Source organism: Drosophila teissieri, chromosome 3L (assembly GCF_016746235.2).
Source record: "Drosophila teissieri strain GT53w chromosome 3L, Prin_Dtei_1.1, whole genome shotgun sequence".
NCBI lineage: Eukaryota > Metazoa > Arthropoda > Insecta > Diptera > Drosophilidae > Drosophila > Drosophila teissieri.
In genome coordinates, this window is record NC_053031.1 from 2,587,912 (window position 1) to 2,607,818 (window position 19,907).

Here is a 19,907-nt window from a genome sequence, read left to right on the forward strand (position 1 = left end):
CAGGCAGAGTCAACAAACGGACACTCACACACACACTCGTGCCAAACTGAACTTTTGGTGGGTGCGCAAAGCTAAAGAGATGGCGCCCAACGTGGGGCCGGCGGGCGTGGTGAGTTCCGTTCCGCCACCGAGAGTGGTGAGTGTTTGGTGAAAGAGAAAGGCAACAAACGCATGCGGCAGTGCGTGCGGCCACAGGGGGTTAAAGGGGGCAGCTAAGGCGGCCGAAAGGGGGTTAAGACTCGACAAATTCATTGAGAAACGAAGCGAAACAAAAAATAGCTTGCCAAAGAGGAGAAGGTGACACCGGCCGGTCAAAAGTTGCGCACACCACTCTCACATACAAAACTTACAGGGTGGGTGGTGCCAAGTTGGGTGGTTTTCTATCAGGCAATGAAATCGAAATGCCAATGTGCATTTATCAACTCGATTATTATTGTGATTGCTTCAAGGGGGAGAATGGAAATCCAGAAAAAAACCTTTTTTCGTTGCCATGGCAAAGTGCAAAAAAAAACCGAACACAAAGAAAATGTTCGCTTTTGTTGTACTTTTAAACAATTTGCATAAATGTGCGGGGGAAACCTTCAAGGGTTTGACGACTGGAAAGGCCAATCGAGTGGGGTACGATATTCTGGGGTATTTTTGGAACCAAGTGGTAAGTAAGTAAAGAGGGGTCTTTGCAAAACTTTGTACTTTATTGTTTATAATACAGGCGCTATCAGATTGAAAATTATAATTTTTAAAGCAAAAAAGAAAAGAACAAACTGATTTCGTATTGGCTGCATTTTAGAATAAAATCAACAACTTTTTGATTGCAATATGTGTACAAAACTAATTGAATTGTGGCACCTTTCAGACAGTGTAAATAGTTTGTGAAACCCAATAATCACCGAACCGACGAACTACAAACGGAAATTGGAGTGTAAACGACCACACCTGGGAGAAAAATCATGGGGCGGTCACTTTCACGTTAATCGGGCGAGGCGTGTTAATGAATAAAGTTGGGGAGGGGGCTATATGGGGGCTCTATTTTCGGGGAGCCTAATGCTGGTTCTATTTGTAGTCGTATTCCAATTCCATTCGAGATGGATTAGCCGCAGCTTATTGACTCACTTTTAGGGCCGTCAGATCGATATCGTCCAGTGAACAGTTGACCGATGGAGCCAGTTGTTGTTGCTGCTGGTGCGCCATTTTGATTTGCTATTTTATGTTGTTCTTCTGGATCTGGAGAATTGCTGCTGCTGATTCTTCGCACGCAGAAAGAGGTGGAGAGAGGAGAAATGCAAATGAGACGGGGAACGGCGAACGGAGTGGGGGGACAAAACAATAGGGAGAGAAAAAGAGCGGAGAAGGAGCGGCCAAAGGATTTACTGCGATTTTAGCTTTATAGGCTCTAAATGACAAATGCCACAATAAAAAACCAGTGCAATTATCAAACTATTTGTTGCTGTCATACAACTTTTCTCTTTTTGCTTCTCCGCTCTTCTTCACGCTCTCTATCTCTCTTTCTCTCTGCTCTGCCTCTGCGTGCGTGTGTGTGTTTTGTGACGAAGTGTTTGTGTGTGTTAGTTAACGTTTGGCAAACGGGGCGCGGCTCTTATAATTCCCCAGCACTTTTTAAAATCTTTTCTCGCCCTTAAATCATTTATTAATCACTGTCGATTCATCAGCTTCTTCGCACACACTGCACAATTTCAATTTTTTTGCGGCGCTCCGATGGACCAGCCTCATACACACACCCACACCAGCGCAGCAGCCTGCGTATGTGTTTGTGTAGGTAGACAGAAAAAATCTGCCACTCGCTTTTTCCTCCCGATTCCGTTTTGCGTTTTCGCGCAGGACTCGCGATTTTCACTGGCGCACTGCGAATACGTACTCTTCACGCACAGCGATGGGCGCCTATCGCCTTTGCATCGCACAACCAGCTGAACAGTTCAATTTCCCAAGTTCAGTGAAAATCAGAACGGTTTTCCGTTTAACGCGACGCCAAAACCCCGACGGATTCCAACAGTGTGACCAATTAGCTGATGGCAGATTAAACCATCGGCAAGTGGAAAATACTCTGCGAATACCGTTCTCATATTCGCGCACATACCGAAAATTTATCGAGCCGTAGTCAGGCAATTTGTGTGCCCATATTCTGTCGTTTTTCACAGCTGCAAATTAAAAAAGTTTGCAATCAACAATTGTAAACAATCACTGATTCCAATCAGAATTTAGTTACGATGATAGTTGGGCTGAGCAAAACGCCAATTCCTTATGAAATAAATTTTATTTTTTATTTGTATAGTTTTTAATTTATGGTAACATATCAATATTACTATTTTAACATATTAATATTGATATGTTGATATTTTATCATATCAACATTACTATTTTAACATATCAATATTACATTTTTAACATATCAATATTACTATTTTAACATATCAATATTACTATTTTAAGCGATATCTATATAAAAAACAAATTAGTTAATCAAAGATTATGTATGTTAACAAAGAGCCGTCTTGAAAATGTGTGCTAGTGTAATTAACGCATTGCGGTTAACAGCACAAAATATCTTCTACAACAGAGTGCTACCGGTTTTGCAACATCTCCACCAGTTTTACTGTTACCATCTATTGGCATACAATTGGATAAAAAATGTTAATATTTATTTACTATTAATAGATAAACATTTTATAAATGGTTCGATTGGAACGAATTGAATGAGTAGTTTTGTAATAACAAATACAAATCTCATTAAAACTTTTACAAATATATTTCAATATGCTGATTTGGGCGATATGGACTTGACAAAGATTCAAAACAAACCTGAACTGTCTGGCTTGTGAAGTCCCTCACAATGTGAAATTTTTATTGTCGGCGAGCTTTTTATAGCTGAAACTCTCGATAATTGAATTGAAAGCAATAAATAAATAGGAATCAATAAATATATTAGCAAAATTCATTTAACAAATTAGCAATTTAGAAGTTTGGCAAGTACCAAAAATAACAGTGGGAAACAGCTCGTTCTTTAACAGCACGCTAGACGCCATATGCAGCCACACTATTCTCTGCCCACCTCTAGGACCTCTTCTTCTTTTCTTTTCTTTTCGCCCCGTTTCCGGAGAGGTCGTATTGGGCAAATTTTAATTTTACGGTAAGCCACGTGCTAAATTTTGACAATTTGGTGGTGTTTTCAATTGCGGAAGTTGTTTACAGTTCGCAATTTAACGTTATACCCAAGAAACATGGAATATTTCAATTTTATCACGAAATAGTCGACCAAGACAGATATTTCATAGCGTGTTTCTATGAAAGAGCGTTGAATGGCCATTTTAATTAGTGAAACCGCATTTGCAACATGGAGTGCTAATCCCGTAAATTTCTCTTGCAGCAATGGGTCGCGTCATTCGTGCACAGCGTAAGGGAGCTGGTTCCGTGTTCAAGGCGCACGTGAAGAAGCGCAAGGGAGCCGCCAAGCTGCGTTCCCTGGACTTCGCCGAGCGTTCCGGCTACATCCGCGGAGTTGTCAAGGTGAGTAGTGTGCTCCTGGGATTACCTATTTACCTATCCAATCACTGTGCAAGTGAACTTATGCCATTTGGCCAGGACTTTCTAAATGTCGCATTAAATTAACTCTTTGGTTTCTTGCGCTAAGCCGAAACCTGCTAAAGCACCTGTGATAGCTTACTACCTGTTTCGAATTAGATTCAAGAAGTTATCCCGCTCACTTGGTTTACTTCCCTTATTAACTGTGACTAACCAAACCGTACACCTTCATGTTGCAGGACATCATCCACGATCCCGGCCGTGGCGCCCCTCTGGCCGTCGTCCACTTCCGCGACCCCTACCGCTACAAGATCCGCAAGGAGCTGTTCATCGCCCCCGAGGGCATGCACACCGGCCAGTTCGTGTACTGCGGCCGCAAGGCCACCCTCCAGATCGGCAACGTGATGCCTCTGAGCCAGATGCCTGAGGGTACCATCATCTGCAACCTGGAGGAGAAGACCGGCGATCGCGGCCGTTTGGCCCGTACCTCTGGCAACTACGCCACAGTGATTGCCCACAACCAGGACACCAAGAAGACCCGTGTCAAGCTGCCCTCCGGCGCCAAGAAGGTCGTGCCCTCGGCCAACCGCGCCATGGTTGGCATCGTTGCCGGTGGCGGTCGTATCGACAAGCCCATCCTGAAGGCCGGTCGTGCCTACCACAAGTACAAGGTGAAGCGCAACAGCTGGCCTAAGGTGCGTGGTGTTGCCATGAACCCTGTGGAGCATCCTCACGGTGGTGGTAACCATCAGCACATCGGTAAGGCCTCCACCGTCAAGCGAGGCACCTCCGCCGGTCGTAAGGTCGGTCTCATTGCTGCCCGTCGTACCGGTAGGATCCGTGGTGGCAAGGGCGACAGCAAGGACAAGTAAGCTCTGGCTGCAGCAGGATTCCGGCGTGGCGCAGGTTCCGCCTGAGATCTGGGTAGTAGTCGTGCTCTGCTGTGCGGCGCTGTGGGAGAAAATGCTATTCTACATGGAAAATCTGTATGTTCTAGGCATACGCTTGACACGGCGGAATAAAACTTATTTGTAAAAATTATCCGTCGTTTGCTATTAAAATTTGTAAGGGGTAACGGCTTAATTAAGCTAGGATTTTTTGTTTGGGTTAATAAGGTAATTACGTTATCAGCAAATTCTTGTTTTCAAACAAATTGTTGTATATTTTTGAGTACATATAAAACTAAAGATGTTGGTAGCAATAGTTATGGGTTATTTGTAGTTCTTTTTTGAGAATGCTGTAATAATTAGTTTGAAATGAAAGCAAATCATGTTTTGCTTTTTATCTAATGAGGAATGTTGTAAATATTTAATTATTACAACTCAAATTACAAATAATTCCAGTGTTGGGTAAGCATGCAACTGTATGCCAATCGAATACTTAATCGATATTGCCTAGCCAGACCTGAATACTCGATACTATCGTTGGCGTGTGGCCCACCTCTAGTTGGTGTGCGCGGAGTGGAGTGAAATAAATCGAAGTAATTTGCGTCGAGCGCTGCAAAATAATGGATCGCACTTTCTACGAAGGCTGGCTAATAAAGTCGCCGCCCACCAAACGCATTTGGCGAGCAGTAAGTTTCCGAAAATGGAAAACCTTTGGCTTTCGAAAACCTGTGTATGTGTGTGTGCGTGAAAGCAAGTGCGAAGGAATTTTCCTGGAAACCCCAGCTCAAAATCAAAATCAAAATGAAAATTCCAATCCAATCGAATCAGAAATGCCAAGTGATTAGTGAAATGCGCAAAGAAAAGAGAACCGCAATTGGCTAACGGTAAACTTAAGGCCGGAAGAGAAATACCGCAATCTTTGTCCATCGATTGACTCACGAAAAAGATTAAAAAAAACGATGGATAATGGAAGTGGCATTTTTTTTACAATTACGCCAAGCCTGTATTGGTGCCTGCCTTAATGTGTGTGTGTGTGCGCTTGTTTGGCGTTGTTGTTTGTGGTATAATTTAATTCATTATTAAGCCGAGGGATTACGGTTCCAGTATTCCAGTTGATTGGAATGCAAACAAGCTGCAAACCGCAGCAGTAATTGCGAATATGTGAATGAATTTACGATGGCTTCCTCTGCGTTTTTCCCTCTCTCTCGCTCTCTCTCCGCACCTCCCCTTCCGCCGCCCACTCTCTTTCTGTTTATGTTTGCTTTTGGCGTGGGAACGTGTTGTTTTTTTTTTTTCTTTTGCCATGGTCTAAATTTACGCTTAATTAATTTTCCGTTTAGTGTTTACTTTAGGGAGCCGCTCGTGTATTAAATTTCCGCCAACTGTTGCCTTTAATCAAATTTACTTTCCCCGTATTTCGTGCATGCATGTTTTTTATGCGCATATGTGCTTGTTTTTTCGTTGTTTATGTGCACGGCCGATAAGCCACGGCGGATCACGCACAAAAACAATGTACAAAAGCAACATAAACTAACGACGGCGGCCACAAATACAATGACGCACTTGTCTTTCCAGCTCCTTGTTGTTGTTATTGTTTTTGCTAGTGATGCGCTAGTGTAGTGTCCGTTTTATAAGTTTTACTTACGGTCGGTCATAATTTATGACTCTTTAAATTTAAAATTAGAAAACCATTCCAGATCTTTTAGATATTGAATTAATAAAAAAGGTATTATGCTAAGTTTGGAACATTTATATCCCTTTAGCGTTCGTGGCACGACACCTTGCAACGCGCCCATCTCTAGAGCGTTCATTTGAAACCACTTATAGTGGATACGACAGTTCCAAGAACACCCAAACCGTTGATCAAAAGGTCTGCAGCACTGAATTTTCAGTTACAGCAAACCCACTTTATGGTTTCACTGTACTCAATTTGTTTGCTTATGCTTAGCCATGCAATAGCGGTCAAAATAGTAGTATTCAGTTGGACTTCTTTGGAAATTTCCTAAGATTATAAAGACAATTATCAAAATAAGCAACCTTTTGATTTGAAGCTGCGTCTAAAAATATAATAAAGGTTTATGGCAGCCTTCTGATTTCAAAAATCCCCTCGTGGAAAGTAAACAAACTATTTGGAAATTTTGTAAAAATAGAACCTTTGTCCGCACACACATGCATACATATGCGTTTCTAATATCTTGAGCGCCATTGTATAAACAAACTTTGATGATGCCTCGAGAAAATAAGCTGCGTATTTCCAGCGCCTCGGGGTGCCAATTTCTGGCCTGTGTGCGGCATTATGTTTATTGTTTATAATTCAATTAAGCGTGATAATATACAGTCCGAAAAAATCCATCCATTATCAGTTGGAGTTTTTAGTTTTCAGCGGGTTTCCGAACCTCTCAGCTGTTAATTTCTCAACCGCTTAACGGTAACATGGGCGTGGGGTGTTGTTCTGTGTGTGTGTGCTGTTTACCCAAGAAAATGTCAATGCAAAACATGATTCGCGGAAAAGCAGCGCCGCTGCAGTCTCTGTTGACTTGGGCTTCATCACCCACCCGCTTACTCATCATCACCAGCAGCAGTTTATGTTATTGGTGATAGTGCAGTCAGCCGTTGAGCTGATCAGCCGGACGAACCCTACCCTCATCATATCACCATCCACAGTCCATCGCTCAGCAAGGGTATCTTAATTCCGAACACAAATACGGCGCACTCGTGAAGTACATTTATGTACGGCTATAAAAAAGTATTGCAAGATATCGTATAATTAGAGTTAGTTGCAGATTAAATGAAGGCATTGGCATCTCTCAGATTCTGGGAAATGTGTTAATGATTCAGATTGCAATTCAGATCCTTCATTAGTATATCAAACTATTGTCGCGTACCTGATAGTGTAAGCATCTTTGCCCTGATGACTAAGATTAAGTTAGTCATCACTATTCAGACATCTTAGTACAATTTATAGAAGTGTAATTTGTTTAATATTCTCAGCCATCTTGTTTACTATATAAAGACTCTTATCAAAAACAGCAACACATTTTAATCCCATTTAGGGGACTCACATCTTAACCTTTTTTAGTTTGTTTTGCTATTAAAACAACGACACATACGATAAATGATATTTGTAGTTCCACGACCTATTGATCGTTATGAAGGAATCTTGGCTGTGTAAAGACATAGAAGAAATCACTATTACTCTTACAACTATGCGCCTCGTTGCAACTCTTAACGCCCTGTTTCCAAATTATCTTTGTAGCGCTGGAGGCGTCGCTATTTCACGCTGAAGCAGGGCGAGATACCGGAGCAGTTCTGCCTCGAATACTACACCGACCACAACTGCCGCAAGCTGAAGGGCGTTATCGATTTGGATCAGTGCGAGCAGGTGGACTGCGGCCTGCGGCTGGAGAATCGCAAGCAGAAGTTTCAGTACATGTTCGATATCAAGACGCCCAAGCGCACCTATTACCTGGCTGCCGAAACGGAGGCGGATATGCGCGACTGGGTGAACTGCATCTGCCAGGTGTGTCACCTACACGACACCAAGCAGTCGAATGAGTTGCCACTGGGAGCTGTGGGTGCAGGTGAGTGTACACACGCCCAAGTCCAAAAAACCCCTTTCCAAGTATTTCCTTCTTTGTAACACCCAGACGAAAACCGCACCCAGCACACAAGCTCCAGTGGCGGTCTGAGCAACTCCACTCAGAATACGACCACCACATCGTTGCACTCCTCAGCCGGAACAACAGCGCCCCAAGCCTCGCTCCCAAATGCTGGAGGATCTGCCCAACTGCGACGCCCGGCGGTCATTGAACAGCAACCGATGCCCTCGAATGTCGGCAACAATAACTCAGACTCGGTGTATGTCAACACGGAGTACAGCAATCGCGAGACGATGCTCTGCGATGCCAATTTCGACCAGCAGGAACTGCTCTCTGCTGCCCAACAGCAACCGCCTCCATCGCCGGCAACGGCTCTCTATCTAAATCACAGTGCTCTGATCCAAGCTCAGGCGGCAGCTGCAGCCGCCGAGCAACTGCAGCAGCAGCAACAAGCTGCTCGCTTGGCCGTCAGCGCCAACGGAGTGGTGCGAAAGTTGCCGGAGCACCTGGTGCTCACCCAGCAAACGCTGGCGGAGGCAGCTGCCCAGCAACACAGCAGCGTGCAGGCTTCACCCGCTTTGAGCACCGCCTCCGGACCATACATACCCATCAGCGAGTGCTTCTCGGGCAGCCCGAGATTCCTGCCCGGCAGTGGAACACCCGGTGCAGATGTGGCCATACCAAACAACCCAACCACGCCGTTGAACAACTTGGACCCCAAGTTCTACGACACGCCGCGCAGTCATAACAACATTGGTCTGAATCTGACCAACGATCAGTCCTACTCACCGAAGATTACCAATTTGAGTCTGGTAAGTTGATAGATTACGATGTACGTCATGCAGTTGTAATTAATATTTATCTTGTTTACCTTTCAGCAACAATTGGCCAATAACAATGCTAGTAAACAGCGCTCCGACTCCGATTCGGAAAGCGTTTTCACCGATGACGATGAGTGGGCACATCCTTTGCCCCTGCGCGAGAATGTCGGTAAGTACTCGAATGTCAAATATCAAAGCGAATTCGCAGTAACGAAGATTTATTACAGATCGCAGCACCCGACCTTCGGATAGTTCCATTGAGAACGAATCATTCGTATTGACCTACTCGCAGCGTTTCTCCAAGATGCCCGAAGAAGGTGGAGCGATCGGGCCACCAGCTGAAAAGAATTCCAAGCTGGCGGGAGCAGCGTCTCTGGCAGAGGCTGGTGACCAAGGAACGCTGGATAAGCTGGCCAAGGTGCTGAAGAACAAAAATAATCTCATATTGGACTTTAAGGAGAATGAAAAGTGAGTTACAGCACTGTCAAGTGAATTTTAAACACATTTCAATTTCCATTTTTGCACTCGCAGAATTCCTCGCGATCTGCCGCAGCTGTCGGATACGGAAAATACTTCACCGGCCATTGTGGCCCGCCGCAACGCCCACTCCGCTTTCATCGAGGAAAGCTACGACATTCCAAGGTCTCATCAGCAGCCATACTACAACGTCAACCAGCTGCTGGGCGAGCGACCAGTCACCAGCCCTCACAATTCCAACCCCATTGCTGCATCGACGCCAAATCTCATGGCGGCCGATTTAGGTGCAGTGGCCGCCATTTCAGCGGCAGCGAATCCCGGCCTGATTGGCGGGGCACAGCCAGCTGTCTCATCGCCCACTAGTGCGCGAACGTTGCCACGACACTGCTACACAAATGCTGCACCCACAAAGATGGAGGGCAATGTTTTTCGATACGACTTCATGGAGCAGGCGGATTGCCCGCCAGTTAACCGCAAACTTAAGCCAAAGGTGGCGGGAGGATTGCCAGTTGTAGAGGACAAACCGCCGGAGGAATTTCCCGCAAAGCCCCCGGTGGGCGTGGAGCATTTAACTAATAAATTGGGTGCAGCCCAACTGCAGCAGCCGATTGGACCGCCCAGCGTGGACAGAAAGTGCAAACCGAATGCCTATAAGGTGAGTAAGAAAGTGAGTTTTACATACACGAAATCATTTCACAAATGTCTTATTTTCAGTTGGGGAATCCGGTCACCATGTCGCCGGCTACACGACGTTCCTCCGGAGCACCTCTTTCAATGGTGCTGCCGCATGAAACGGATGTCCACTCCCCGGCAGCCAACGCCTTCTTCCACGAGACCCGCACCCTGCCTCGCCAACAGCATCGACAGCATCCAAGCAGTCCCGGCAGCATGTCCGTACAACATCAGCGCACCGCATCGGCAGCGGCTGCCATGATGAGCTTGACGGGAGCGGCCGCTCCCAAGCAGCAAGCGGCGGCGCAGCCTGAGCACAAGCTTCAGTACTTTGATTTGGATGTGACAAACAAACCGCCATTGCTAAATCGATCCAGCATGAGTGTGGGAAATCTGTACTCACAAGGAGGAAATGGGGCTAGTGGGATGCGACTGGCTGGCGTAGAAGCTGGTGGAGCCCGCGCCCCAGTGCCCAGCAGCGTGGTTTATAGATCCGTGGACTTTGTCAAGACGGAGGCATTCAAAAGGATTCGAGAGGAGCGCGAGAGCAGCGGCAACAAGTAAAACTGCTGGTTCAGCTAAATGGTATCAAATCTGCAGTACATCTACTTGTCAACGTGCAATAGCAAAGGACCATGTGCTGATCCGAAATTTTCGTAGTGCCTATTGGTGGTCAGCAGAGAAGAGCTGACCACATCCAAAAACAGTGCAAATTCTGAGTGGCTTTTACATTCGTTAACATCGTCAAATTCATAACCCATTAAAACACATATCTAGCTTGTAAGTCGGCACCAGCATTTTTGTGTGCTGCTTTGAATCTGTAATCTGTAATCCGTATCTGAATCTGAATCTATGTCGTATTCGTATTTAAATCGTGCTTCCAACACTTCCATGTTTATTGTTAAGCTTCGGAATCAAAATGTAACCATGACAAACGATCTTAGTGCTAATTTTACAATGCAAACAATTATTTTATATACGCAAGCGAAATATTTATATACACGAATTTTATATGGTAACAAATTAATTACAATTTATTAATGTAACTCGTGTGCGACACAAGCTGTAGCTTGATTCTGTGCTTTAAAAAATATACATACAATAATACCAACTTTCTGTGTGTTCCTGAAAGATCCAGAACAAATATCGAATTCCAATTGTTAGAAAACATTCAAAATCTCCAGGAAACGATGAAAAATCTATAGCAACCTTTGATAGTGTTAAATCAATCAAAGTCAACGCAGAGGTACTTGGCAACGCAGAAGTCTCTACTAAACAGACTGTTATTATTAAACGAATAGTCAGTAAAATAGCACGCTTTAGAGTTCCCTACTTTCAACCTTATATATTTGCATTACAATGTCCCTCGTTTATATCACCCATCACGATGAGAACATTGTTGGGTGCGAGCACGATTTTGAGAAGGCCCAAGGACCAAGGGAATCCATTTTTGTCTACAAAAATCGTAGGGATCTCTAACTAACAAATCCTTTCTTCACATCTAACTTTGAGCAATTTCGCAGCTGTTGTGGAGAGGGCAGCCAAGTATGCACGCAAACTTCGCGAACGCTTGAACGAAGAGGACAAGAAGTTGTCGGTTATCCTGCAGGCCGATGGAACCCGCGTCCTGACGGAGGCCAAGAAATCGGCCCATCGCACCATGGGCTGTGCTCACACTCCGATTGACCCACCGTGCGCCTACTTGCGCAAGAGCCAGGGCATCAAATGGCGGCGGGAGAATACCCACAAGTGTCCCAAGATGCCGCCAATGCCCCCACTTCCCCCGCCGGGTAGTGGCGGCAAAAAGCCGACCATGGTGCCCAATTTCATCAAACGCAACAGGATGTGCGCCGGAAAGACGATTCCCTGTCCTCCGCCACCTCGTTATGTAGACACACCCGTGGGAGCGCGCCACGATCTGCTCAATTCCGGATTGGTACCGCAGTTTATCTGCCGCAAGGATTTCGGCAAGGTTCCTATTTATCTCAAGAAAACCAAGAGAATGTTGGCCGACATGAACGCGGTGTGCGCCAAGGAGCAGGCACGTTTGCTGGAGTTGTGCCGCGGCATCAAGGGCTTCACCAGGGCTTCCGTCCAATCCAGTGGTCCGCCGCAAGTGCCGGGAATGCGGGTGATGGAGCAGGCCGAGCGCAATGAGATCCTGGAGGGACTGCGTCTGAGCCTGACCGAGATGACCAAGCAGTATCAGTCCATGTCGCTGCTCATCGACAGCATCGCCAAGAGGCAGCGCAAGAGCAAACTGGAGTCTGACCTTCGCCAGGTGGAGCAGGACATTCTACTTATCGATACTACTCCCATTATCTATGTTTCCGAGTACTAACGATGACATTTCATTTCTTTCCTTTTCTGTCCATGTGTGTCGACATCTGGCAGCCGAGTAAGGTGTCCCTTTGGATCCACTTGCTTTGCTCTTAGAGGCGGACACACAAAAAACTTGGTATTGAAGGTTGAGAATAAATTTAACGTTTATGCATTAAACATTTCTGTTGCAAAGCTTCCATGGCAAACAGGACATGTTAGATTTCTCCCGGATTCGTAGAGTTCTCGCAGGTTTTCCAACTCGAAGAGGATCTGTCGGTCGCACAGGCTGCAGTAGCGTCGCTCCAAGCTGGGGGAGATCTGTGTGGATGCTATAGACATTTCTTCACAATTATTTTAGTAAATCCTTACCTCGACAAGGGACACACTGCAGCGATGAAGTTGCTTCTCCTGGGGATTAGCTATCACAGGAATATCCAGATTCTTATGCCAGAGCTGAATATGATTGCCTACTTGCTCAACGAATGCGTTTGCTGTGGATCCTAGGGCATGCTTTTCCGTGAAGTCGGCCTTAATTTTATTCATCAGTCGGTGGGCCTCCTCAAACATACACTTTGTTGCCTGCTCCTGGAATGGTGTCCTCTTACTTAATGACCCAATAAACTGGAGCCTCAGTCTTATGTGTGTGATACTCAGCATCGCAAGGAGCAGCTGCAGTTCATCCCGGGACTTTTGGTTGTGAACAGTCAGCTGGAGGTGGCTCGATTGCAGGCGAATCACGAATTGTAGGACATGAAATTTGATTTGCAGCTGCTGCAGCTGCCTTTCAGTGGCGGAGTCCGTAAATTGAAAGGAATCTAATGGACCGTAGTCCATATACTTCTGCCAATTCTCCTCGGCGAATACGTGTAGACGTAGTTCTGCTAATAAATCGGTATAGTGATTCATGGGGTTATTGGATTCCAGGTGACTAATGAGCTGAGCAAGCGGATCCTGATTCCCCACCTTGAGCACTTGCATCAGCAACTGGTTCTTTTGAGGCACAGTTTCACTCATGTACTCTTTGTTGCGGTAGAGAAAAAGGGTCATTAAGTTCTTGTGCCTGCTGCTGCTCAGTCCCACCACCTGAAAGTCCTGAAGCACACCCATGGCTATTGATTGCATTTGCAAGCTGAGCCGATTATTCTCGTGGATAATTTGTATACGATGCAGATAGCTTCCGGCGGAACCTGCAGCATAGCTACTGATGTCCAGGCTGCAGAGACCGGTGATCTTCATTCCGCCGACATAGATCCGTGCTTTCAGGCACTCTGTGCTCCCCGTTCTTGGCATGCTCCAGGTCAGCAGATGCGCCGCCTTGCAGCAGGTTATATAATAGCACTCCTTCATGGGACATTCAGTAATCACTGCCATTTGCAGGCCCATGCGATCAGCTTTCTCCCACAGGGTCTTCACTAAGACGAGAGTTTTGCTTCCCTTTGCTGGTAATTGGTACAGGTGGATAAGTCCGTTGCTATCGCCCACCAGTAGAAGGTCCTTGAAAGCTTGTATATGGCAGATACGACCCAGGCAGGTTTTCGTTTCTTGGTGACTCAAAAGAGTATTGGCATCGGCACTTAGTGTTAGCAACCAAAAACTTCCAGAGGCGGTTCCCAGAACCAAAACATGCTGGCTGGTGGTATTTGACTCATCAGGTAACCAAGCAAACATAGTGATCCAGGCGGGATTAATATATTCCTGATAGCTCTTAAAGTCTTTTATCTTGGCGGTGTTTACTTCAGGCAACAGAGTGTCCCTCAGAGCTTCAGCGATATTCAGTCCTTCCAGAGGGTTCCAGCGACTGTATTCCGCGGGTTTGCTTATTAGGCTCAAGGATCCATAAGTGTTAAGGGAGCCCAGGAGCAGATTTCCATTAGCCAGCGGCTTGGGTGCCCGCTTGACAGTTATTAATCTGGCTGGTGGCACAGCAACGGAGCACACCGCGGTGTAGGCCGGGTCCAAAGCCAGGTGCTGTGCCTCCAGGACATCGCAGCTGTCGTATATGGCCACCAAATCCACTTTGTTGGCCAAAACGTCCAAGGGTCGTGTCTCCGCAGCGTTGGAATCCAGGATGGCCACCAAATAGGGACAGGGATCCACGACCATGAACTTGCTGTTCAACTCCAAAGTGACCACATCCGATTTGGAGCCGCTCAGCGCTATAAAGTCGCCGTCGGAATCGCTGTTTACAAAGTCGTGTACCGAGTCCTGGCGGACGAATCCTTTCGCTAGGATGGGAAATTCCAGGTTAGCTAGAACGAAATAAAACATTTTCATTCATGAAGTCCAATAGTTTTTTCTATAGTAAAAATCGTGAAAGATATTGCAGTTGTCACACTATTTCATAGAAGACAGCGGATTATTTACAAGTAATTTGTTAGTGCGAACAGAGCGAGCACAACAAACCGCGTAGAATCGGCAATCACTATCTGTGATGTGTGGGTATATCTATATAGCACACACACACTTACGTCTCCCCACATCTTGAACACCATGTGAAATTTCTCCCTCAGTAACTTTCGTCATTTCGTCGTGCTCAGTTCAGGAATCCAAATCCACCGGAATGGCGGCCAAGAAACTGGGAATGGTTAGTACACCATGTAACTGGTCAAGTAGCTAACTGAAGTGCTTTCTTTTCGAAGGACTTTGTGAAGCAGATGTCCGAGTACGCCAGCGGGTCCAATGGATTTGACCGGGTTTTGAGAATGGTGAGATTATAAACAAAAAGTGCAGGCGAATTTAAATAGACGCCGTCGAAGTCTCACATGCAAACAGCTGACTGGCATCAGTGATGGCATTACATAACTCGGCTCGCTACAATCGATAAGTGCGACTTTGAAGTGCTCATCTCTCTCGTGGGATCTACAGAGATTCAAAAAGATGACTTTCCGCTCTAAATTAAATTAAATTAAATTCGCAGATTAAAATCACAGGCGGTGGTGATGGTCGCGCCATAGGAGAGTTCACTGTGGCCAGTGAGCACTTGAATCGCCAAGGAACTCTGCATGGCGGTCTCACGGCGACAATTGTTGATAATTGTACCACGTATGCCCTGATGTCAAAAGGTATTTCACATGTTTATTAATTACAAAATATTAGGATCTAATTAGTTTTACTTTAATTTTGAGGCTCGCATCCCGGAGTTACGGCCAACTTGAATGTGAGCTACATTGCAGCAGCGAAACCTGGCGAAATTATTGAAATTGATTGTCATACTGTGCGGGCCGGCAAGAAAATGGCCTATTTGGATTGCATTCTGCGGCGCAAGTCCGACGGAAAGATCATCGCGAAGGGCGGACAGGTCAAGTACATTCAGTTCGACAAGGAAAAGCTGGATTTCTAGAACTGTTTGTAAATCGTCGGAAAGCCAAATAAAATTTTATGAACCACTATTAAAGACTTGCTTACTTAACAGTTCTTGCTCTTTGTTCTACATAAGTTCTTAATTTGCAAAATAAAGAAAATATAACACTTAAAGAAAATCAAAAGCATAGAAATCATAACGGATCATTTAAAAGAAGGTAAGATTTCCATATCGATTATGCCCATATATCGATTGGCGAAACCCGTCATCGAGAAACAGCTGTTGTTTGTTTTGAGATTGTGTTCTTCGGAGTTGTTACGTTGGGTATTTACATTTTAGATATTGATGTCAATTTCCGGGCATTACAGGCGTAGTTAGGTAGGTTCCGCATTCCCAACTATTTCATGACATTGCGCTATAGTCTGTTTACCTCATTTTGATACCGGCTAGTTGTTTGCTTTTCATCGAAAAGCGGAAAACTGCACTCGAAGATAAAGAAATCAAATATTGAAGAAATCAAAGCAATACGTTTGTACTACTACTGTGATTTATTTCTAAAAGGTTTTAGTGCAATCCAAACTCACAAACGTCATACAATAAACTTGGATTGTTCTATTGTAAAACTATTACTATCTGAGACTTGAGATACAAGTGCCCGATACGACTACTTATCTACTATATAAAAAAACTAAATCTAGTACATTTCTAATCTCTCCGATCGGACGAACTAATTTGTTTTGTAGTTATATAGAAGCTAGCGGATCGTCTGTCAGGCAACATCAATTGATAATATGGGAACCCGCAAAAAAGGACTTGAATTCGCCAAACACATCACCGAGATAATCACCAAATCAACGGGCTTTGAAAGTCACCTACAGAAGGTTAGATGCCCATAAAGTCTCCTCACAAGAATCACTATCTCATTCTTGTATCACCTTCCATTTAAGGTCAAGATCGTGGACGGCGGCGATGGTGCCTGCACTGCTGAGCTGAAGGTGGACAAGGATCATGTGAACTTGTACAAGTTCATGCACGGCGGCTATATCATGACCCTGGTGGACATGATAACCACCTACGCCCTGATGTCCAAGCCATGTCATCCCGGCGTATCCGTAGATCTTAGCGTTAACTTTCTGAACGGCGCCAAACTGGGTGACGATGTGGTGATTGAGGCCAACCTGTCCAAGGTGGGCAAGTACCTGGCCTTCATCGATTGCACCCTGAAGCACAAGAAGGACGACACGGTGATAGCCAAGGGCACACATCTGAAGTACATCAAATTTGACTAGACTGGCAGACCCGCGCTAATTTGAATAAATTGTTTTGTATATTGGGAGCTCCATAAACAAAGTGCTATTCTTTTTAAAAGATATTTTCGGAACTCCGCAAGTAAGTTGAATAATTTGTACAAATAAATGACTATGGGTTATTAATGTGCTTTATTTTATTACACGTGTAGCAGTACATTGTTAGTTAATTGTCAATTAAACATGCTCATTGCGCAATTGCCGGTGTGTTTCCATTTTGGTTTTGATTAGAGTGAGTGTGGCTACTACGGATAAACGTCGATATGCGTAATTCAATTGATGGCTCTTCACTTCACCATCGGGCAGTGTGGGCAGCAGGCCTCCGGAGGCGTCAGTGGGTCCACTCCCGGCGGACAGCTGACCTCGCCGCACCGCTCCCGCAGGCAGTTCACTTGGCCGTGGAAGCAGTTGCACTTGGTGCAGACATCCGGGGACCAGACCTCGTTGTTCAGCCGGGTGGTGCCCTTGTCGTCGACGCAGTGGCTCCGCTTGGGCTTGGAAACCACCTGGGGCGGTGCCGCCGCCAGCTGCACCACCTGAGCCACCGGCTCGGAGTCGGCGGAATTGCAGGAGTCCTCCAGCTTGCGCAGCTTCTTGTGCAGCTTTTTCAGTTCCTTCTGGAAGCTGCCAATCAGCTCCTCCAGACCACTGACCCTTTCTTCGTTCACGTCGTAGAGGGATTCCAGCGGACTGTCATAGCTCTCGGCGGTGGCCACCTGCTCGTCCACCTTGCCGAGATCTCTCTTCTGCCTGTTGCTCCGCTTGGTGTACGTTTGCGGTATGTACGAATCGAAGATGGCCGGTGGACTGTTGCACCTGCCGCACTCCTGCCACAGGTAGAGATTAATGCCGGCTATATCCTCGCACTTCTTGTAGCCACCCTGGTGCTTGGCCAAAATGAACACGTTCTCGGTGACCTGGTCGAAGTTGTCACCCACATCGCACAGCACTCGACCGAAGTTGGCCTGCTTGATTTGGGTGAGTTGCTCGGGCGAGAAGACACCGGGATTCTCGTAGTACAGGCGATCGCCATCCCGGAGTCTGCGGAACTGTTCAACTAGCAAGCACTGGAATAGGGGACCCACCTTGCCGCCCTCCACCTGATCCTCGAGGATGCCGCCCAACCAAACATCCACGTTATCCGGATGTCCATACAGTTCCTTCATCTTCTGGCGTATCTCGGCATTACTGATCTCGCCGGCTAGATCCTCAAAGTCCTGGGCCACTGTGAGGTTGCATAGCTTCCTGTAGACATTATAGCCGGGCATGCCGTGATCCCTGCCCCGCTGAATGTTGATGGCAGCCAGATCCAGTGCTACAGCATGGGCCGTCTGGAACAGTTTCTCTGTGAGCTCAGTGTTGAGGTTCTGATCTGGGGTCTTTAGCTTGGCGGGCACGGCCAGGAAGCCGCGCATCAGGGGATCGACTCCACCCTCGTAGGCCAGGCGCCAGGGAGCAAAGAAGGCCTTGTGGAGGAGCAGATGGCCCTGGGGTATCGGCTGGAAGGTCTCGTTCAAGCGGTGGAGAATTGGGTTTATGATGGTGTGGCCAAATCGCAGGGCAGCCGTGGCGAATTCGTTGGCTATGCTGGGATTCACTTGGGGATTGTAGCCCGAGTACTCGCCCATCATCTCCATGCCACTTGCGCCAATGATGAGGGGCAGCCACTGCTTGAAGGTGATGTGCTGCATCTGGGCACCCACTATCTTACGAGCCTCCTGGTACAAGGTGTCCCCATCCCAATGGGCATTGATTTGCTTCAGTTTGCTGGCGATCCTGTTGTGCTCCCTCATCCAAACGGTGTGCATGGCCAGAAGACCGACCTGCTCGTTCACCCGGATGTCGCCCGAAACAAAGCAGCTCATGGTGTTCTCGTCGAGATTCCTGCGGCAATCCATGCCATCCTGGGGAGCAGCAAAGGGCAGCATGTCCTTCTGCCGCGGAAAGTGGACACCCACTCGGAGTAGTCCGTCCTGGGATGTGAGATTGCGCAGCTCCTGGGCGAAAGCAGTGCTGTAGCCATACATCTGCGATGCGTCTATGTAGGAGGTCAGTTGGTTGATCTGCTCGCGATGCTGCACGCTGTCGAAGAAGAGGGAGGTCATGCCGGAGCCACAGATGGCGCTGGAACGCACCACATCGATGCAACGACGGTTTCGGACGCGCGGATCATTGGGGGGCACTTCAATGGGATAGCACGGTGGAGCCATCTCGCAGCTCTTCTTGCAATCGATGCCGTCCCAGCTCTCCGAGCTCACGGATGGGATGGCATGATCCAGATCGTGATCCAGGAACTGGCCCCACTGCATCACCATGTGCGTTATGCGGGCATCCGGCGTGATCTCCTTGGTGGCCACCAGGGAGGTGGACACCAATCTGGCACTGGGCTTGGCATGACCCGAGTACAACATGCCCTTGGTCCAGCCCACGGGCATACTGAAACCGTTCTCGTAAATCGGTGGCGCCAATCTCCGGAAGGCGGTGAGTGACGCTCCCCAGGTGGGATGCTGCAGGTTGTTGCAGGTGCCATCGATGCTCCTGTACCGCGAGTGGAAGCACATGTCCGTGCAGTTGGGCATCTCACGGGGCTCCATGCAGCCCGACAGCTCCGCCACCAGATGCAAATGCTCGCGTGACAGCAGATCCCGGAACTCGTACTCCTCGCTCTTCATGGTCAGGTTGTCGCCCTCCTGGACGTGTTTCCGGATATTGACCAGCGTCCGCTCGTAGATCTCCGCCGCACGGGCCAGCTGCCTAGCTTCTCCAGTGGGAAAGCGGAAGACGCGCAGCAGCTCGCCATAGTTGGGCGGCGCCTTGTCGGATCGGTTGGAGAAGAGCATGTCCAGGGTGTTGTTGATGGCCAGGTCAATCTCCTTGGCTGCCTCGGCGAAGGCGATGCGCACATACCGATCCCCTGGAGCCAAATCCACGTTGTTTCTAGTGTGGAAACGAAACAAAGGGAGATTAGTTAACATAAGCTGATGGTT

At 46.9% G+C, this 19,907-nt stretch overlaps 8 protein-coding genes across 14 annotated transcripts in view; 5 read left to right on the plus strand and 3 right to left on the minus strand.

Moving 5' to 3' along the window:
* LOC122618494 (serine/threonine-protein kinase mig-15) overlaps positions 1-2,026 on the minus strand; it is a 32,287-nt gene extending 30,261 nt beyond the window's left edge. For 6 of the 7 annotated variants that reach the window (XM_043794967.1, XM_043794963.1, XM_043794968.1 and 3 more), the window contains exons 1-2: positions 1,874-2,026; positions 1,111-1,244 (exon numbers count right to left, since the gene is read on the minus strand). In XM_043794967.1, the coding sequence (XP_043650902.1) occupies positions 1,111-1,188 (78 nt within the window). In that variant the 5' untranslated portion in view covers positions 1,189-1,244; positions 1,874-2,026. The remainder of the gene's footprint in view (positions 1-1,110; positions 1,245-1,873) is intronic. The other variant, XM_043794962.1, reaches the window with a different exon arrangement.
* A 1,001-nt stretch (positions 2,027-3,027) lies between these two features.
* On the plus strand, positions 3,028-4,575 carry LOC122616102 (60S ribosomal protein L8). Its single transcript, XM_043791401.1, has 3 exons — positions 3,028-3,142; positions 3,380-3,519; positions 3,774-4,575. Exons 2-3 carry the CDS (start codon positions 3,382-3,384, stop codon positions 4,404-4,406), a joined length of 771 nt encoding a protein of 256 aa, XP_043647336.1. The 5' UTR covers positions 3,028-3,142; positions 3,380-3,381; the 3' UTR covers positions 4,407-4,575.
* A 394-nt stretch (positions 4,576-4,969) lies between these two features.
* On the plus strand, positions 4,970-11,071 carry LOC122618331 (protein daughter of sevenless). The gene is made up of 7 exons (XM_043794710.1): positions 4,970-5,107; positions 7,678-8,002; positions 8,069-8,832; positions 8,899-9,010; positions 9,069-9,309; positions 9,373-9,973; positions 10,033-11,071. The coding sequence occupies exons 1-7, from the start codon at positions 5,042-5,044 to the stop codon at positions 10,552-10,554; spliced, it is 2,631 nt and encodes an 876-aa protein (XP_043650645.1). The 5' UTR covers positions 4,970-5,041; the 3' UTR covers positions 10,555-11,071.
* Positions 11,072-11,211: 140 nt separating this feature from the next.
* LOC122618333 (enkurin) lies at positions 11,212-12,489 on the plus strand. Its single transcript, XM_043794712.1, has 2 exons — positions 11,212-11,455; positions 11,514-12,489. Exons 1-2 carry the CDS (start codon positions 11,350-11,352, stop codon positions 12,329-12,331), a joined length of 924 nt encoding a protein of 307 aa, XP_043650647.1. The 5' UTR covers positions 11,212-11,349; the 3' UTR covers positions 12,332-12,489.
* LOC122618332 lies at positions 12,335-14,919 on the minus strand. The gene is made up of 3 exons (XM_043794711.1): positions 14,781-14,919; positions 12,682-14,561; positions 12,335-12,630 (listed from the first exon to the last, which is right to left on the minus strand). Exons 1-3 carry the CDS (start codon positions 14,833-14,835, stop codon positions 12,478-12,480), a joined length of 2,088 nt encoding a protein of 695 aa, XP_043650646.1. The 5' UTR covers positions 14,836-14,919; the 3' UTR covers positions 12,335-12,477.
* LOC122618335 (acyl-coenzyme A thioesterase 13) lies at positions 14,810-15,721 on the plus strand. Its single transcript, XM_043794713.1, has 4 exons — positions 14,810-14,896; positions 14,952-15,017; positions 15,230-15,374; positions 15,438-15,721. The coding sequence occupies exons 1-4, from the start codon at positions 14,873-14,875 to the stop codon at positions 15,650-15,652; spliced, it is 450 nt and encodes a 149-aa protein (XP_043650648.1). The 5' UTR covers positions 14,810-14,872; the 3' UTR covers positions 15,653-15,721.
* A 147-nt stretch (positions 15,722-15,868) lies between these two features.
* On the plus strand, positions 15,869-17,046 carry LOC122618336 (acyl-coenzyme A thioesterase 13). The gene is made up of 3 exons (XM_043794714.1): positions 15,869-15,991; positions 16,357-16,494; positions 16,561-17,046. The coding sequence occupies exons 2-3, from the start codon at positions 16,405-16,407 to the stop codon at positions 16,900-16,902; spliced, it is 432 nt and encodes a 143-aa protein (XP_043650649.1). The 5' UTR covers positions 15,869-15,991; positions 16,357-16,404; the 3' UTR covers positions 16,903-17,046.
* Positions 17,036-19,907, minus strand: part of LOC122618330 (peroxidasin) — a 29,891-nt gene continuing 27,019 nt past the window's right edge. Inside the window, exon 10 of the mRNA XM_043794709.1 lies at positions 17,036-19,857. Within this exon, the coding sequence (XP_043650644.1) occupies positions 17,208-19,857 (2,650 nt within the window). The 3' untranslated portion in view covers positions 17,036-17,207. The remainder of the gene's footprint in view (positions 19,858-19,907) is intronic.

Coding starts and splice junctions, on each gene's coding strand:
- LOC122618331 (XM_043794710.1), top strand. CDS start 5,042: ATGGATCGCACTTTCTACGAAGGCTGGCTAATAAAGTCGCCGCCCACC. Junction 8,833..8,898: donor AGATTACCAATTTGAGTCTG/GTAAGTTGATAG, acceptor TTTACCTTTCAG/CAACAATTGGCCAATAACAA. Junction 9,310..9,372: donor GACTTTAAGGAGAATGAAAA/GTGAGTTACAGC, acceptor TTGCACTCGCAG/AATTCCTCGCGATCTGCCGC.
- LOC122618332 (XM_043794711.1), bottom strand. CDS start 14,835: ATGACGAAAGTTACTGAGGGAGAAATTTCACATGGTGTTCAAGATGTG. Junction 14,562..14,780: donor TGTTCAAGATGTGGGGAGAC/GTAAGTGTGTGT, acceptor ATTTCGTTCTAG/CTAACCTGGAATTTCCCATC. Junction 12,631..12,681: donor GCAGTGTGTCCCTTGTCGAG/GTAAGGATTTAC, acceptor GCATCCACACAG/ATCTCCCCCAGCTTGGAGCG.
- LOC122618335 (XM_043794713.1), top strand. CDS start 14,873: ATGGCGGCCAAGAAACTGGGAATG. Junction 14,897..14,951: donor CGGCCAAGAAACTGGGAATG/GTTAGTACACCA, acceptor TTCTTTTCGAAG/GACTTTGTGAAGCAGATGTC. Junction 15,375..15,437: donor GTATGCCCTGATGTCAAAAG/GTATTTCACATG, acceptor TTTAATTTTGAG/GCTCGCATCCCGGAGTTACG.
- LOC122616102 (XM_043791401.1), top strand. CDS start 3,382: ATGGGTCGCGTCATTCGTGCACAGCGTAAGGGAGCTGGTTCCGTGTTC. Junction 3,520..3,773: donor ACATCCGCGGAGTTGTCAAG/GTGAGTAGTGTG, acceptor TTCATGTTGCAG/GACATCATCCACGATCCCGG.
- LOC122618336 (XM_043794714.1), top strand. CDS start 16,405: ATGGGAACCCGCAAAAAAGGACTTGAATTCGCCAAACACATCACCGAG. Junction 16,495..16,560: donor TTGAAAGTCACCTACAGAAG/GTTAGATGCCCA, acceptor CTTCCATTTAAG/GTCAAGATCGTGGACGGCGG.
- LOC122618333 (XM_043794712.1), top strand. CDS start 11,350: ATGTCCCTCGTTTATATCACCCATCACGATGAGAACATTGTTGGGTGC. Junction 11,456..11,513: donor CATTTTTGTCTACAAAAATC/GTAGGGATCTCT, acceptor GCAATTTCGCAG/CTGTTGTGGAGAGGGCAGCC.